Raw genomic sequence first — 15,578 nt, 5'->3', positions numbered from 1 at the left:
TCAGAGACTTGTCCCGAAGCCACTCCTGCGTTGTCTTGGCTGTGTGCCTAGGGTCGTTGTCTTGTTTGTTGTAAGGTGAACCTTTGCCCCAGTCTGAGGTCTTGAGCGCTCTGGAGCAGATTTCATCAGGATCTCTCTGTACTTTGCTACGTTCATCTTTCCCTCAAAGCTTGGCATTCAGGCCAAAGAGTTCCATCTTGGTTTCATCAGACCAGTGAATCTTAAAGGCCTGATTCGTGGACTGCTCCAGAGATTGTGGTACTTCTGGAAGGATCTCCCATCTCCACACAGGAACTCTTTCAGAGTGACCATTGGGGTCTTGGTCACCTCCTTGACTAAGGCTCTTCTCCCCCGATTGTTCAGTTTGGCCGGGTGGCCAGCTCTAGGAAGAGTCTTTGTGGTTCCAAGCTTCTTCCATTTAAGAATGATGGAGGCCACTGTGTTCTTGGGGACCTTCAATGCTGCAGATATTTTTTGTGCCTAGACACTATTCTGTCTCGGAGCGTTACGGTCAATTCCTTCGACCTCATGTCAACCTCATGGTTTTTGCTCTGACATGAGCTGTCAACTGTGGGACCTTATATAGACAGGCGTGTGCTTTTTCAAATCATGTCCAGTTAATTTGATATACCACAGGTGGACTCCAAGTTGTAGAAACATATCAAGGATGATCAATGGAAACAGGATGAACCTGAGCTCAATTTCGAGTCTCATAGCGAAGGGTCTGAATACTTATGTAAGTAAGGTATTTCTGTTCTTTATTTTTAATACATTTGCCAACATTTCTAAAAAACTGTTTTCACGTTGTCATTCTGGGGTATTGTGTGTAGATTGACAGGGGTGAAACAATGTAATCAATTTTAGAATAAGGCTATAACGTAACAAAATGTGGAAAAAGTACTTTGCGAATGCACTGTAGGTACTGTACCTGGAAGGAGGATTCCTGAGGCGAGACACTCCATGACCCGACGGAGGGCCTCCCCTGCACCAAGCGGCCGGTTACACGTGGCTATGGCCTTCTCACAGATCAGCTCCAGGGGCTGGGGGAGATACCAAGATCAAGATAAAGCAAGAACAGAGAGATCAGATCACCTGTTAGTGGCACACAAACCAGTATATGTTTGGTCTGAGACACCAGTATAAGTTTGGTCTGAGACACCAGTATATGTTTGGTCTGAGACACCAGTATAAGTTTGGTCTGAGACACCAGTATATGTTTGGTCTGAGACACCAGTATATGTTTGGTCTGAGTCACTTATATATGTTTGGTCTGAGACACCAGTAAATGTTTGGTCTGAGACACCAGCATATGTTTGGTCTGAGACACCAGCATATGTTTGGTCAGTAAATGTTTGTTCTGAGACACCAGCATATGTTTGGTCTGAGACAGCAGTAAATGTTTGGTCTGAGACACTAATATATGTTTGTTCTGAGACACCAGTATGTGTTTGGTCACACTTATATATGCTTAGTCTGAGATTCCAGTATTTGTTTAGTCTGAGACACCAGTATATGTTTTTGAGACACCAATATATGTTTGGTCTGAGACACCAGTATAAGTTTGGTCTGAGACACCAGTATATGTTTGGTCTGAAACACCAGTACATGTTTATGAGACACTAATATATGTTTGGTCTGAGACACTAATATATGTTTGGTCTGAGACACTAATATATGTTTAGTCAGAGACACTAATATATGTTTAGTCTGAAATACCAGTATAGGTTTACCAGTTTGTGCAGTATATGGAGTTGAGATACTAATTATTTATCTAATACAGTGTCTTTTCACAGGACAAATGGAAATAAGCTAGGTGAGCGAACTACCGTACAGACAGACAGAGACTGACCGACTTACCCATCCCTTCAGCGGCTCCCAGGCTGGCCGTCTATTGCACATGTCTCTCAGGATCCTGAGGATGATGACACACGACTTCAACCCGTTTACTCTGGCCTGGAGTCGGAGAAGAGAGGGAAGATAACACTGAAGCATACACACACTACCAGGGGAGTGCAATAGACACACATTCCTATTTAGCTAGCGCGAGATTTGATTTGGCTTAGAATAATTCTTTACAGGCTGTCACTAGAAAAGGGGTTGAATTATTCACTTGAGGAATATTTGTTAGAGTTTGCAAATAAAGGTTTGGTTGAAAGAGGATATATTATTTTGAGGGAAGCTTTGACATAAATGACAGTCGGGCAGGTTTCGAAACAGCCAAAAGAAACAAAAAGTGTAGCAATTGCTTTTGTAGCCTTACAATAATCTCTCTCTCTCTCTCTGTATGTAGGCTATTATACTACACAGGGCATGATTGAGAGATTCGATGAATGAGTCATTTTTGAATGAGAGAAATAGATTTTTTTATATTTTTTTTATCATATGAATGTTTTCAATTATAGTTGGCATATAGCTGCCGTTTCAAATCAATTCTGTATTTTTATTAAGTGATTTAATTAATTCATTCATTCATTCATTTTCACGTGATCATAAGGCTACAATGACAATGGAGAGGTGAAGTAGAACTGAGAGCCAACCTGGAACCATTTGGCATGTCGCAGAGCCGCCAGGGCCACCAGGCATCTGTGCCTGTCCAGCATGTCTGCCGGGTCTGTCAGCTCAACACCCTCCACTGGTGAAATAAGAATGGGATATATATATATATAGTATAAAGTAGAACACACACACACCGAAGTGTGTGTTTGAGATGGACTGTATATCCACTACTGATGGACTACTCTTTGACTGACCACTCATTGTAGAACAGTCAGTCTGCGATCGCTGAGTGCAATATAGTCGATCTCAAACACTCCCAGACACATACATTCCTAATCTCAAATGGAACCATAGCCCATACCTCTAAGACATTTGATCTCGGAGGATTGGAGAGGTGTAGGCAAGTGTACGTTTTCAGCATATCGCTTACGTCTCTGCAATAGGGGTCCATTTGGAATTGGGAAACACGCGACAGAGGGACACACACGTTGACCACGGCAAAGTTCTGACAGGAGTACAGCGAACGATTGGCCGAGGAGTTGTTCAGATAGTTAGAACTTCCTTCTCAAGTATCTTAGAAGAGCCATCCACATTTCCAGAACAAAGTCAAATAAATATTCTCAATCATTTTCATTTTTACCCTGACACCCATATTTCCTGGACATCTATATATATGATCAGAAAAAATGTGTCTAGGATGCCAGGCAAAGCTAGGGTTATTATGATAAGACAAAAGCACGTATCTTACATTGTGATAAGACAAAAAATATTGATCTTACATTGTTATTTCAGAATATCTCATTACAATGAGCACATTAGTAAATTCCACTCCATTCCTCTCCATGCACTCAAGCATCCTGACTGGTTGCATCACTGCCAGGTATGGCAACTGCCCGGCCTCCAACCGCAAGGCACTACAGAAGGTAGTGTGTACAGCCCAGTAGATCCCTGGGGCCAAGCTTCCTGCCATCCAGGACCTCTATATCAGGCGGTGTCAGAGGAAGGCCCTAAAACTTGTCAAAGACTCCAGCCACCCTAGTCACAGACTATTCTCTCTGCTACAGCACGGCAAGTGGTACCGGAGCGCCAAGTCTAGGTCCAAGAGGCTTCTAAACAGCTTCTACCCCCAAGCCATGAGACTCCTGAACATCTAATCAAATGGCTACCCAGACTATTTGCATTGCCCCCCCCCCCCCACCCTTGGCGTTTTTCCTATTTTGTTGCATTACAACCTGTAATTGAAATACATTTTTATTTGGATTTCATGTAAGGGACATACACAAAATAGTCCAAATTGGTGAAGTGAAATTTAAAAAATAACTTGTTTCCAAAAGTGGTGCGTGCATATGTATTCACCCACTTTGCTATGAAGCCCCTAAATAAGATACGGTGCAACCAATTACCTTCAGAAGTCACATAATTAGTTAAATAAAGTCCACCTGTGTGCAATCTAAGTGTCACATGATCTCAGCATATTTACACCTGTTCCCGAAAGGCCCCAGAGTCTGCAACACTACTAAGCAAGGGGCATCACCAAGCAAGTGGCACCATGAAGACCAAGGAGCGCTCCAAACAGGTCAGGGACAAAGTTGTGGAGAAGTGCAGATCAGGGTTGGGTTATAAAATAATATCCAAAACTTTGAACATCCCACGGAGCACCATTAAATCCAATATTAAAAAATTGAAAGAATATGGCACCACAACAAACCTGCCAAGAGAGGGCAGCCCATCAACTCATAGACCAGGCAAGGAGGCCGGTAATCAGAGGCAACAAATAGACCAAAGATAAGCCTGAAGGAGCTGCAAAGGTCCACAGCGGAGATTGGAGTATCTGTCCATAGGACCATTTTAAGCCGTACACTCCATAGAGTTGGGCTTTACGGAAGAGTGGCCAGAAAAATGCCATTGCTTAAAGAAAAAAATAAGCAAACACATTTGGTGTTTGCCAAAAGGCATGTGGGAGACTCCACAAACATATGGAAGAAGGAACTCTGGTTAGATGAGACTAAAATGTAGCTTTTTGGCCATCAAGGAAAACACTATGTCTGGTGCAAACCCAACACCTCTCATCACCCCGAGACCACCATCCCACAGTGAAGCATGGTGGTGGCAGCATCAAGCTGTGTGGATGTTTTTCATCGGCAGGGACTGGGAAACTGGTCAGAATTGAAGGAATGATGGATGGCGCTAAATAAGGGGAAATTCTTGAGGGAAACTGTTTCAGTCTTCAAGAGATTTGAGACTGGGACGGAGGTTCACCTTCCAGCAGGACAATGACCCTAAGCATACTGCTGAAGCAACACTCATGTGGTTTAAGGGGAAACATTTAAATGTCTTGGAATGGCCTAGTCAAAGCCCGGAACTCAAACCAATTGAGAATCTGTGGTATGACTTAAAGATCGCTGTACACCAGTGGAACCAATTCAACTTGAAGGAGCTGTAGCAGTTTTGCCTTGAAGAATGGGCAAAAATCCCAGTGGCTAGATGTACCAAGTTTATAGAGACATACTCCAAGAGACTTGCAGCTGTAATTTCTACAAAAGGTGTCTCTACAAAGTATTGACTTTGGGGGGGATGAATAGTTATGCACGCTCAAGTCTTATTTCTTGTTTGTTTCACCCCCCAAAAAATATTTTGCATCTTCAAAGTGGTAGGCACATTGTGTAAATCAAATGATGCAAACCCCTCAACAATCCATTTTAATTCCAGGTTGTAAGGCAACAATTTAGGAAAAATGCCAAGGGGGTGAATACTTTCGCAAGCCACTGTATTATCTATGCATAGTCACTTTAATAACTCTACCTACATGCACATATTACCTCAATTACCTCGACTAACCGGTGCCACTGCACATCGACTCTGTACCGGTACCCCCTGTATATGGTCTCGCTATTGTTATTTTACTGCTGCTTTTATTTCTTATTCATATTTTTTAAACTGCAATGTTGGTTAGGGGCTTGTAAGTAAGCATTTCACTGTTGCCTTCGGCGCATGTGACTAACACAATTTGATTTGATTTGAAGCAGTAGGTCAGCAATGGGAATCCTTGTGTGTGTGTGTGTGTGTGTTTGTGTTTGTGTCTGTGTCTGTGCCCAGCTGCTTCTGGAGTGGATTATTACAATGCCTCCATGAAGCAGAGAGCAGGCGAAATAGCCGCAGCACACTCTGTACTCAATGTCCCAGAGAAACTGGCCCATAGCTAGACGAGTGCAGAGAAGATAAAAACAGACCTAAAGCTAATCATAACATCAGCAGCATTTGTCCTGCTACTTATCATACAGCACCCCCAGGAACTGTACCAGCTTTAGTACACCGAGTATGGAGCAGGGAAAAACAAGGCGACTCGTATGGATGAATAAAGTAGCCTGTTATTTTTCTATCCCGTATCGGTTATCTCACCCTCCATTCAACTATTCCAACACTCTCAGCTGCACAGCTACTGCACCAGCTCCTCTACCCTCGGTGTGGATTGAGGACAATAGTTTAGCATCGCTATATGGGGCCACTCAAGGCATTACACTGGTTAATTTCACTCATTCCTCTCTTCTCCTTCCCTCTCTCCCAATCTCTCTCCAACCCTCTCTCTCTAACCCTCTCTCTCTCTCTCTCTCACATCATCTCTCCTCAGTCAGACCACCCGACTCAGCTACACAACGAGCTCTGGCTGAGGTTATGAATGGCTCTTTGATACTGACTTTCAGTGCTCCAACCCACACTGACAAATACCGGTTTATCCAACAGGAAGCGCAAACAAATTCAAGGTTTGTTTTGCAGCATCTCATCTGGTTCACAATAAATCACGACCCTCCTTCACATGAATGATTGATTATGAATTACATTACGGCACAATTGTGAAATCTATACATTGATCTGAACACAAAATAAGAGAGCAGTAGTATAATTTATAATTCCATTACGGGTCAGAAAGCGGTGTCAGAAAGAGCACTTATTGAAACTTGAAATGGATACATTCTGCACAGTAAAAGGTTCCATAAGACATTGCCTAATAGGATACATAAAGCATTGCCTATCGATCTTAAAGGAATATATACAGCCTCGGTATCTATTGAAATGGAGTGGCTCTCAACGCGGTGTGCCATCCAGAGTGGGCAATATTCGACTTTTGAAATGGCCACGTTCTTTTAGCTGAGTACCGACACCACTGGGACTGATGGTGGGCTCATACAAATTACCATCCAGGCAAGGCACAGCGGGCGATATCACACCCGGAGATATATGTCGAACGAAGGTCTGCTGAGACCAAAACACCGCACTTTGTTTAATCGCTAATTCGAATGGAGAGAGTGTCGTGCCTCATCTTGTAATGCAACGGTATTAGACTCTGGAGACGGCCTTGTTCTTTAAGCTATGTACTGTACAGACTGTGCACAGACACACTGTTTACAGACAGACACCTAGCCTGGGTTCATACCAATTGCTGTGATGAGTTCCTGTTGCCAGCGAGTTGCTGTGGGACACTGAGCCGTTCCTCACTGCGACAGGGCCCTTGACCCGCTCGTCTCTCGCCGGAAATACAACCGGTACGGGGGGGAGGGGTAGTTCCCCTTGATCTACAGCCGCCCCCGTGTCATCTCTCATCTCTCACTCAGACCTTACTGTCGAGCAAGCTGGACCAGCACCACGATGGATGGGTGCGTTCCTGCCTCCGCTATTGATTTTGTCGGGGTCTAGATGTCTCCCTCTCCCTCCCTCGCTACGTTCCAAACAGCACCCTATTCCCTATATAGTGCACTACTTTTGACCAGGGCCCATAGGGATTCGAGCGTGATTTGGGACGCAAACCCCTACCTCACGCCCATCTCCTCTTCCCAATTACACCAACACGCCACACTCCCCCCACCAGTAGGCTACCACTGACAGAGGAGGAGAGATAGGACAGGAACGGCTGCCATTTTATAACCCCTTTTGAGGGATGTTGTGCGGCAATGTTTCGGCTCTCACAACATCACTTTACAGTGAACAGTCTCAAAGTGACAAACTACCCAGGTATGTGAAAGAGATGGAGAATGTGATGATGAGAAAGAAAGGAATGTGGTGGCTGGGTGTCGATCAGATCCGTGTTATTTTCCCCGGCCTTTTCTGTATGGTTTCTTTGGTCTCACGCGAACCTCATCTTACTCAGTCAAGGGTTAGTGAGGACCCGGGGAGAGGGAGAAAATAGACCGTTAAACAGACAGGGAGAGAAGATAGACAGAGGAAAGGGGTAGAAAGATAGATGGTGGTGTCTTATCTGCAGAGAGAACATGTGTATTCTAGGGTGGGGCTCTGACTCTGCCCTGTCCCGGCTCCCTGTCCCGGCTCCCTGTCCCGGGCCCCCCAAAAATTGTCAGACTCCAGTCACCCAAGTCATAGACTGTTCTCTCTGCTACCGCACGGGCAAGTGATACCGGAGTGCCACGTCTAGGACCAAAAGGCTTTTTAACAGCGTCTACACCCAAGCCATAAGACTGCTGAACAACTAATCAAATGGCCACCTGAACTATCTACATAGCCAGCCCCCCCCCCCCACTTGTTTTTGCACTGCTGCTACTTGCTGTTCATTATCCATTATCCGCACATTGACTCAGTACCGGTACACCCTGTATATCGCCTCGTTATTCTTGTACATTTATTGTGTTACTTTTTGATTGATAAAATTGTGTAAACTTTCGTTTATTTAGTAAATATTTTATCAACTCCATTTCTTGACCTGCATTGTTGGTGAAGGGTTTGTAAAGTAAGCATTTCACGGTGTTGTATTCGGCGCATGTGACAAATCAAATTGGATTCAATTTTCCTTCTCCCAGCCCTCTGGCTGTTTGGTTAGTCAAGAGAGGCCCATGGGTCAAATGTAGAGTGTTGGTGTTGACCATGATACATGCTACAGGGCTGCTGAGGCAGCATAGTAGTGTGAAGATTCACTATGACCGCGACTATGTTTACCACTTTTCTTCTGGCTTTTAGGAAAGCACGTCATTACAGATTTGAGACTAATATGGCCCAGACTGCTGGATAAATGACTTTATGTTACAGAGTGGTGTGTGCGCATGCGCGTGTGTGTACAGTGGCTTGCGAAAGAATTCACCCACCTTGAGATTTTTCCTATTTTGTAGCCTTACAACCTGGAATAAAAAAAGTATTTTTGGAAGGTTTGTATCGTTTGATTTGCACAACATGCCTACCACTTTCAAGGTGCAAAATCATTTTTATTGTGAAACAAAAATATATGAATGAGCGATGGCCGAACAGCATAGGCAAGATTTACTGCATCTTGCCTATGCAGTTCGGCCATCGCTCACTCATATATTTTTATGTACATATTCTTATTCATTCCTTTGCACTTGTGTGTATAAGGTAGCTGTTGTGAAATTGTTAATTTAGATTACTTGTTAGATATTACTGCATGGTCGCAACTAGAAGCACAAGAATTTCGCTACACTCGCATTAACATTTGCTAACCATGTGTATGTGATTTGATAAGAAATAACAAACAAAAAAATTTAAACTTGAGCGTGCATAACTATTCACCCCCCAAAGTCAATACTTTGTAGAGCCACCTTTTGCAGCAATTACAGCTGCAAGTCTCTTGGGCTATGTCTCTATAAGCTTGGCACATCTAGCCACTGGGACTTTTGCCCATTCTTCAAGGCAAAACTGCTACAGCTGCTTCAAGTTGGATTGGTTCCACTGGTGTACAGCGATCTTTAAGTCATACCACAGATTCTCAATTGGATTGAGGTCTGGGCTTTGACTAGGCCATTCAAAGACATTTAAATGTTTCCCCTTAAACCACTCATGTGTTGCTTTAGCAGTATGCGTAGGGTCATTGTCCTGCTGGAAGGTGAACCTCCTTCCCAGTCTCAAATCTCTGGAAGACTGAAACAGTTTCCCTCAAGAATTTCCTGTATTTAGCACCATCCATCATTCCTTCAATTCTGACCAGTTTCCCCAGAGCATGATGCTGCCACCACCATGCTTCAATGTGGGGATGGTGACCTCGGGTTGATGAGAGGTGTAGTAGGGTTTGCACCAGACATTGTGTTTTCCTTGATGGCCAAATAGCTACATTTTAGTCTCATCTGACCAGAGTACCTTCTTCCATATGTTTGGGGAGTCTCCCACATGCCTTTTGGCAAACACCAAACATGTTTGCTTATTTTTTTCTTTAAGCAATGGCTTTTTTCTGGCCACTCTTCCATAAAGCCCAGCTCTGTTGAATGTACGGCTTAAAGTGGTCCTATAGACAGATACTGTGGACCTTTGCAGCTCCTTCAGAGTTATCTTTGGTCTCTTTGTTGCCTCTCTGATGAATGCCCTCCTTGCCTGGTCCGTGAGTTTTGGTGGACGGCCCTCTCTTGGCAGGTTTGTTGTGGTGCCATATTCTTTCCATGTTTTAATAATGGATTTCATGGAGCTCCGTGGGATGGTCAAAGTGTTTGATATTTTTTTATAACCCAACCCTGATCTGTACTTCTCCACAACTTTGTCCCTGACCTGTTTGGAGAGCTCCTTGGTCTTCATGGTGCCACTTGCTTGGTGATACCCCTTGCTTTGTAGTGTTGCAGACGCTGGGGCCTTTCGGAAACAGGTGTATATATGCTGAGATCATGTTACACTTAGATCGCACACAGGTGGAGTTTATTTAACTAATTATGTGACTTCTGAAGGTAATTGGTTGCACCAGATCTTATTTAGGGGCTTCATAGCAAATGAATACATATGCATGCACAACTTTTCAGTTTGTTTTATTTTTTTTTTTCATTTCACTTCACCAATTTGGACTATTTTGTGTATGTCCATTACATGAAATACAAATAAAAATGTATTTAAATTACAGGTTGTAATGCAACAAAATAGGAAAAACACCAAGCGGGATGAATACTTTTGCAAGGCACTATACGTGCACACCGTGCGCAAGTTTGATGAAGAGTTAGTGTCGAGGGAATATGGCATCTTGTCTTATCCATGTATTGTCTCCCCAAGGCAGGAGGATTGGAATACGGGCGTAGCTTTGGGAGAGGGCCATAGATATATTTTCAAAGCTTACTGTGTCCCAGTGGAGTCCTGCTAACAACACTAGTGCTGCTGCTCTCTGCAGTAGCATAAATCATACACACAGATGTGCGCACAAACATGTGTATGCAAACCTACACACCTCAATACCTCCCCCCTCTATGTCCATGTAAAGACCAACTCATTTTATTTCCCCCTTAAACCCATTTCACTACCTCCGTTGGAAGAGAAAAAGACACACATAAACACAAAAACAACAGCGAAACAGATGTGATTGTGGTACCTTGTTCGTCCGTGTCGCTGTCCTCTCTCATCTGTGGGGAGGTGAGGGTGACCTTCAGGGTGAGTTTTGGCTCTGTCGTACTACACACCAAGATGGCTGCCTCTGGCACACAGCGCTGCACCTCATACTTGTCTTCGGTTAACTTCTGTTAGGGGTCAGAGATCAAGGGTTAAAGGTCACAGCCAGGACAAACTGCACTTGACCCTTGGCTTGGGTCATGAAAATCTCAGCTGGTCTCAGTCCAGGCTGTGCAAGCCGTTAAGAGCAAGCCAAATCACCAACAGTGCATTACACACACACACACACACACACACACACACACACACACAGACAATGCATTTACAAAGCAGATTATGAGAAGAGAGAGCGAGGGGGAGAATAAAAAGAAAGAAAGAAAAAAGGGCCCTGATTGAAAACAACATTGTTTGATGTGGAGGCTGAAAGCTAGTTCTGTAGCTATAATCCCTTGTATTAATGCCAGCCACACAATTACAATGTGCATGTCCTTTTTATGCATTCTTCCCCCACACACACACACAATTAAGATGTGTGTGTGTGTGTGTGTGTGTGTGTGTGTGTGTGTGTGTGTGTGTGTGTGTGTGTGTGTGTGTGTGTGTGTGTGTGTGTGTGTGTGTCAGTCCTTTTTATTAATTCTCCTCTCATACAAGGGAAATCAATTACCTCTGGCCCCAGTGATCCGGCTTAAGATCAGATGATGAATTTTAGAGTGTCAGCAGCACTCAGACAGCCATACACACACACACACACACAAAGAGACATAAACCCTCGCACAGACATAAAGACACACACAAATACACTACCAAATATACATTAAAAAACACACACACAACCTCAAGGATACATAGCTAGTGTGTTGGCTGTTTAACTGTGCAGCGAGCCACACAGGACCAATCTGCAATCCATTACAATGTGATCTAAAGCACTGGGATGCTGACTCCCACTCATGACACTGGATGCCTCTCTGACCGGCTATTTAACATGGAGGGGGCCGGCAAGAGAAGAGAGGGAGGGAGAGGGGGCCATGGAAGAGGGGGAGAGAGGAGATGGGAAAGGGCTTGGGCTAATAAGACAGAACCATAAATGTCCCACAAGTTTCACACAACATTCCACTGACATATGGGAAAACAAGCCAAAATGTAGCTCTGATATGGCTATGAGCATGTGCTAACATGGAAATGTAGGCCTCAATTTAAACCAAGGCCAAGAAAATGCTGCTATGGGTGTACTGTGAACTCTACACCAAGCTATATGAGGCCATATATACACAGGCAGTCAGGAAAGCAAAGGCTAGCTTTTTCAAACAGAAATTTGCATCCTGTAGCACAAACTCCAAAAAAGTCTGGGACACTGTAAAGTCCATGGAGAATAAGAGCACCTCCTCCCAGCTGCCCACTGCACTGAGGCCAGGAAACACTGTCACCACCGATAAATCCACGATAATCGAGAATTTCAATAAGCATTTTTCTATGGCTGGCCATGCTTTCCACCTGGCTATCCCTACCCCGGTCAACAGCTCTACCACTAGGCTACCCTGCCGCCCCAAATCTGGACCCTCTCTTTCTAAAATGATTATTGCAACCCCTATATTACTAGCCTGTTCAACCTCTCTTTAGTATCGTCTGAGATCCCTAAATATTGGAAAGCTGCCGCGGTCATCCCCCTCTTCAAAGGGGGAGACACCCTTGACCCAAACTGTTACAGACCTATATCTATCCTTCCCTGCCTTTCTAAGCTCTTCGAAAGCCAAGTTAACAAACAGATCACCAACCATTTCGAATCCCACCGTACCTTCTCCGCTACGCAATCTGGTTTCCGAGTGGGTCATGGGTGCACCTCTCAAGGTACTAAACGATATTATAACCGTCATCGATAAAAGACAATACCGTGCAGCCTTCTACATCAACCTGGCCAAGGCTTTTGACTCTGTCACCGCATTCTTATCGGAAGACTCAACAGCTTTGGTTTCTCAAATGACTGCCTCGCCTTGTTCACCAACTACTTCTCAGATAGAGTCAAATCGAAATGTTGTCCGGACCGCTGGCAGTCTCGAAGGGGGTGCCACAGGGTTCAATTCTCGGGCCGACTCTTTTCTTTGTATACATCAATGATTGCTCTTGCTGCTGGTGATTCTCTGATCCACCTCTATGCAGACAATACCCTTCTATATACATCTGGCCCTTCTTTGGACGCTGTGTTAACAAACCTCCAGATGAGCTTCAATGCCATACAGCACTCCTTCAGTGGCCTCCAACTGCTCTTAAATGCAAGTAAAACTAAATGCATGCTCTTCAACCGATCGCTGCCCGCCAGTCTAGCATCACTACTCTGAACGGTTCTGACTTAGAATACGTGGACAACTACAAATACCTAGGTGTCTGGTTAGACTGTAAACTCTCCTTCCAGACTTACATTAAGCATGCCCAATCCAAAATTAAATCCAGAATAAGCTTCCTATTTCACAACAAAGCATCCTTCACTCATGCTGCCAAATATACCCTTGTAAAACTGACTATCCTACCGATCCTTGACTTCGGCGATGTCATTTACAAAATAGCCTCCAACACTCTACTCAGCAAATTGGATGTAGTCTATCACAGTGCCATCCATTTTGTCACCAGAGCCCCATATACTACCCACCACTGTGCCCTATATGCTCTCGTTGGCTGGCCCTCGCTTCATATTCGGCACCAAACCCACTGGCTCCAGATCATCTTTAAAAGTCTTTACTAGGTAAAGCCCCGCCTTATCACAGGTCACTGGTCACCATAGCAGCACCCACTCGTAGCACGTGCTCCAGCAGGTATATTTCACTGGTCATCCCCAAAGCCAACTCCTCCTTTGGCCGCCTTTCCTTCCAGTTCTCTGCTGCCAATGACTGGAACAAATTGCAAAAATCACTGAAGCTGGAGTCTTATATCTCCCTCACTAACTTTAAACATAAAGCTGTCGGAGCAGCTTACCGATCACTGTACCTGTACACAGCCAATCTGTAAATAGCCCTCCCAACTACCTCATCCCATATTGTTATTATTTTTTTTGCTCCTTTGCACGTCAGTATCTATACTTGCACATTCATCTTCTGCACATTCATCATCTATCACTCCAGTGTTTAATTGCAAAATTCAAAGTATTTCGCCACTATGGCCTATTTATTGCCTTACCTCCCTAATCTTACTACATTTGCACACACTGTACACAAATTGTTCTACTGTGTTATTGACTGTACATTTGTTTATCCCATGTGTAAGTCTGTGTTGTTTGTGTCACACTGCTTTTCTTTATCTTGGCCAGGGCGCATCTTGCTTTATCTTGGCCAGTTGTAAATGAGAACTTCTCAAATGGCCTACCTGGTTAAATAACGTGAAATAAAGAAAGAAAAATAATATTGTGTTGAGGATTAGAAAGCATACCGTGGCATTTCTTATGAGTATACCAGTTCATAACCATTGAACTAGATGTATGCTCACGCAAGCATGTGTTTGTGTTTTCCGTTGCTACCGCGCAAGCGCGCGTGTGTTTGTGCTCGTGCCGTAACCACGTGCGTGTGTGTATCCGTGCGCGGGTGAATACCTCTGCTGCCATATGTGTGTTTGACTAATTAGGAAACCTCCTGGCTGACAGTCCTATATTAATTACACATGGTAGCAGCTTATATATAGAACCGTAGCCTCTCGTCTCCTGGCTTCTGTTGCTGCCCTCTCCGCGACGACTGCACTATGAGGAGAGGTTGGCGGGGGTGTAAGAAGGACTGACTTTGGTCAGCGTTACAAAACCCGATCTAGCCAGACCTTCTGCGCACAGGCACTGAGTGTCTCCTATCTACAGGTGGAGAATACACAAGTCCAATATAGTACAGACTGCTGAATGAATGGGTTCCACAGAGCAGTGTGTGTGTGTCAGGGTTTCCGTGGCGCCGGACAACGTGACTGGGAAGATTTTAATTTACAGGCCATTTGAGAAATTTACCGGACTCATTTGCATTGGGTGCATATAACCCATTAGGGCATCCACCTGCAGTGCTTAGAATGAGAGAAACCACATTTAAATTATGGTAATTCATTTTAACAGAACATGCAACTCCTGTAATAAAACATCATTTTCAAAACATTTGCCAAAATGCAATTCACAAAAGAACACCTGATGCCAGCGGTTAAATACATGACAGAGATGAAACTCTCAGTTAGAAACGTAAAAAGTGGGAGAATCTAAAGATGTAGCTAATATAACTAGGATTGTGCCTTCGGCTTCTGGACAACGAAAGAAAGTTGATTTGAAAACCAATAGAACAGGAGAGAAATCCTGTTTTCAATGGCATACGAGGAAGTCTTTATAAAATAATTGCCTGCACATTTCTATGGTAGGATTTTTAATAGGCGACTTTGAAACAAGGTAAGAAAGACGCGCCTCACAATATGAAGTAAAACGTTTAGGTTGCAAATCACTTAAGTAGATGCATACTGCTTCCAGCTCACGTTGCAAAATGATGGGTGACGCACTGATGTAGCCTGCCGACCGTTGCCTATGCACCTGAATGGCGAATGGGAGAGGCGCTTCAATTACCAGCTGAGAAACAAAAAGAGTAGCTCTTAATCGCGGTCACAACATTTTTTTTTTTTTTTAAACACGCGATTGCATTTAGAATTGTTGCGCAATGACGGAGTTTATAAAAGCCCACGTTTCACTCCGGCAGCAACGAGCTGATTGAGGAGCTGCAGTAGGTGCTCGTGTGCCGTCTGACAAGTGATATTCCCCTCAAAATAGGTAC

General features: G+C 44.1%; 1 protein-coding gene across 6 annotated transcripts in view; it reads right to left on the bottom strand.

Moving 5' to 3' along the window:
• The window catches only part of strbp (spermatid perinuclear RNA binding protein), a 122,391-nt gene that overhangs the window by 30,969 nt on the left and 75,844 nt on the right, over positions 1–15,578 (bottom strand). For all 6 annotated transcript variants that reach the window (XM_064942094.1, XM_064942099.1, XM_064942095.1 and 3 more), the window contains 4 exons: positions 10,793–10,937; positions 2,538–2,632; positions 1,858–1,953; positions 929–1,040 (listed from right to left, as the gene is read on the bottom strand). In XM_064942094.1, coding sequence (XP_064798166.1) covers positions 929–1,040; positions 1,858–1,953; positions 2,538–2,632; positions 10,793–10,937 — 448 coding nt within the window. The remainder of the gene's footprint in view (positions 1–928; positions 1,041–1,857; positions 1,954–2,537; positions 2,633–10,792; positions 10,938–15,578) is intronic.

This window comes from Oncorhynchus masou, chromosome 28, assembly GCF_036934945.1.
Source record: "Oncorhynchus masou masou isolate Uvic2021 chromosome 28, UVic_Omas_1.1, whole genome shotgun sequence".
Taxonomy (NCBI): domain Eukaryota; kingdom Metazoa; phylum Chordata; class Actinopteri; order Salmoniformes; family Salmonidae; genus Oncorhynchus; species Oncorhynchus masou.
Note: the sequence above shows the minus strand (reverse complement) of the source record. Positions and strands in the feature narration are given on the sequence as shown.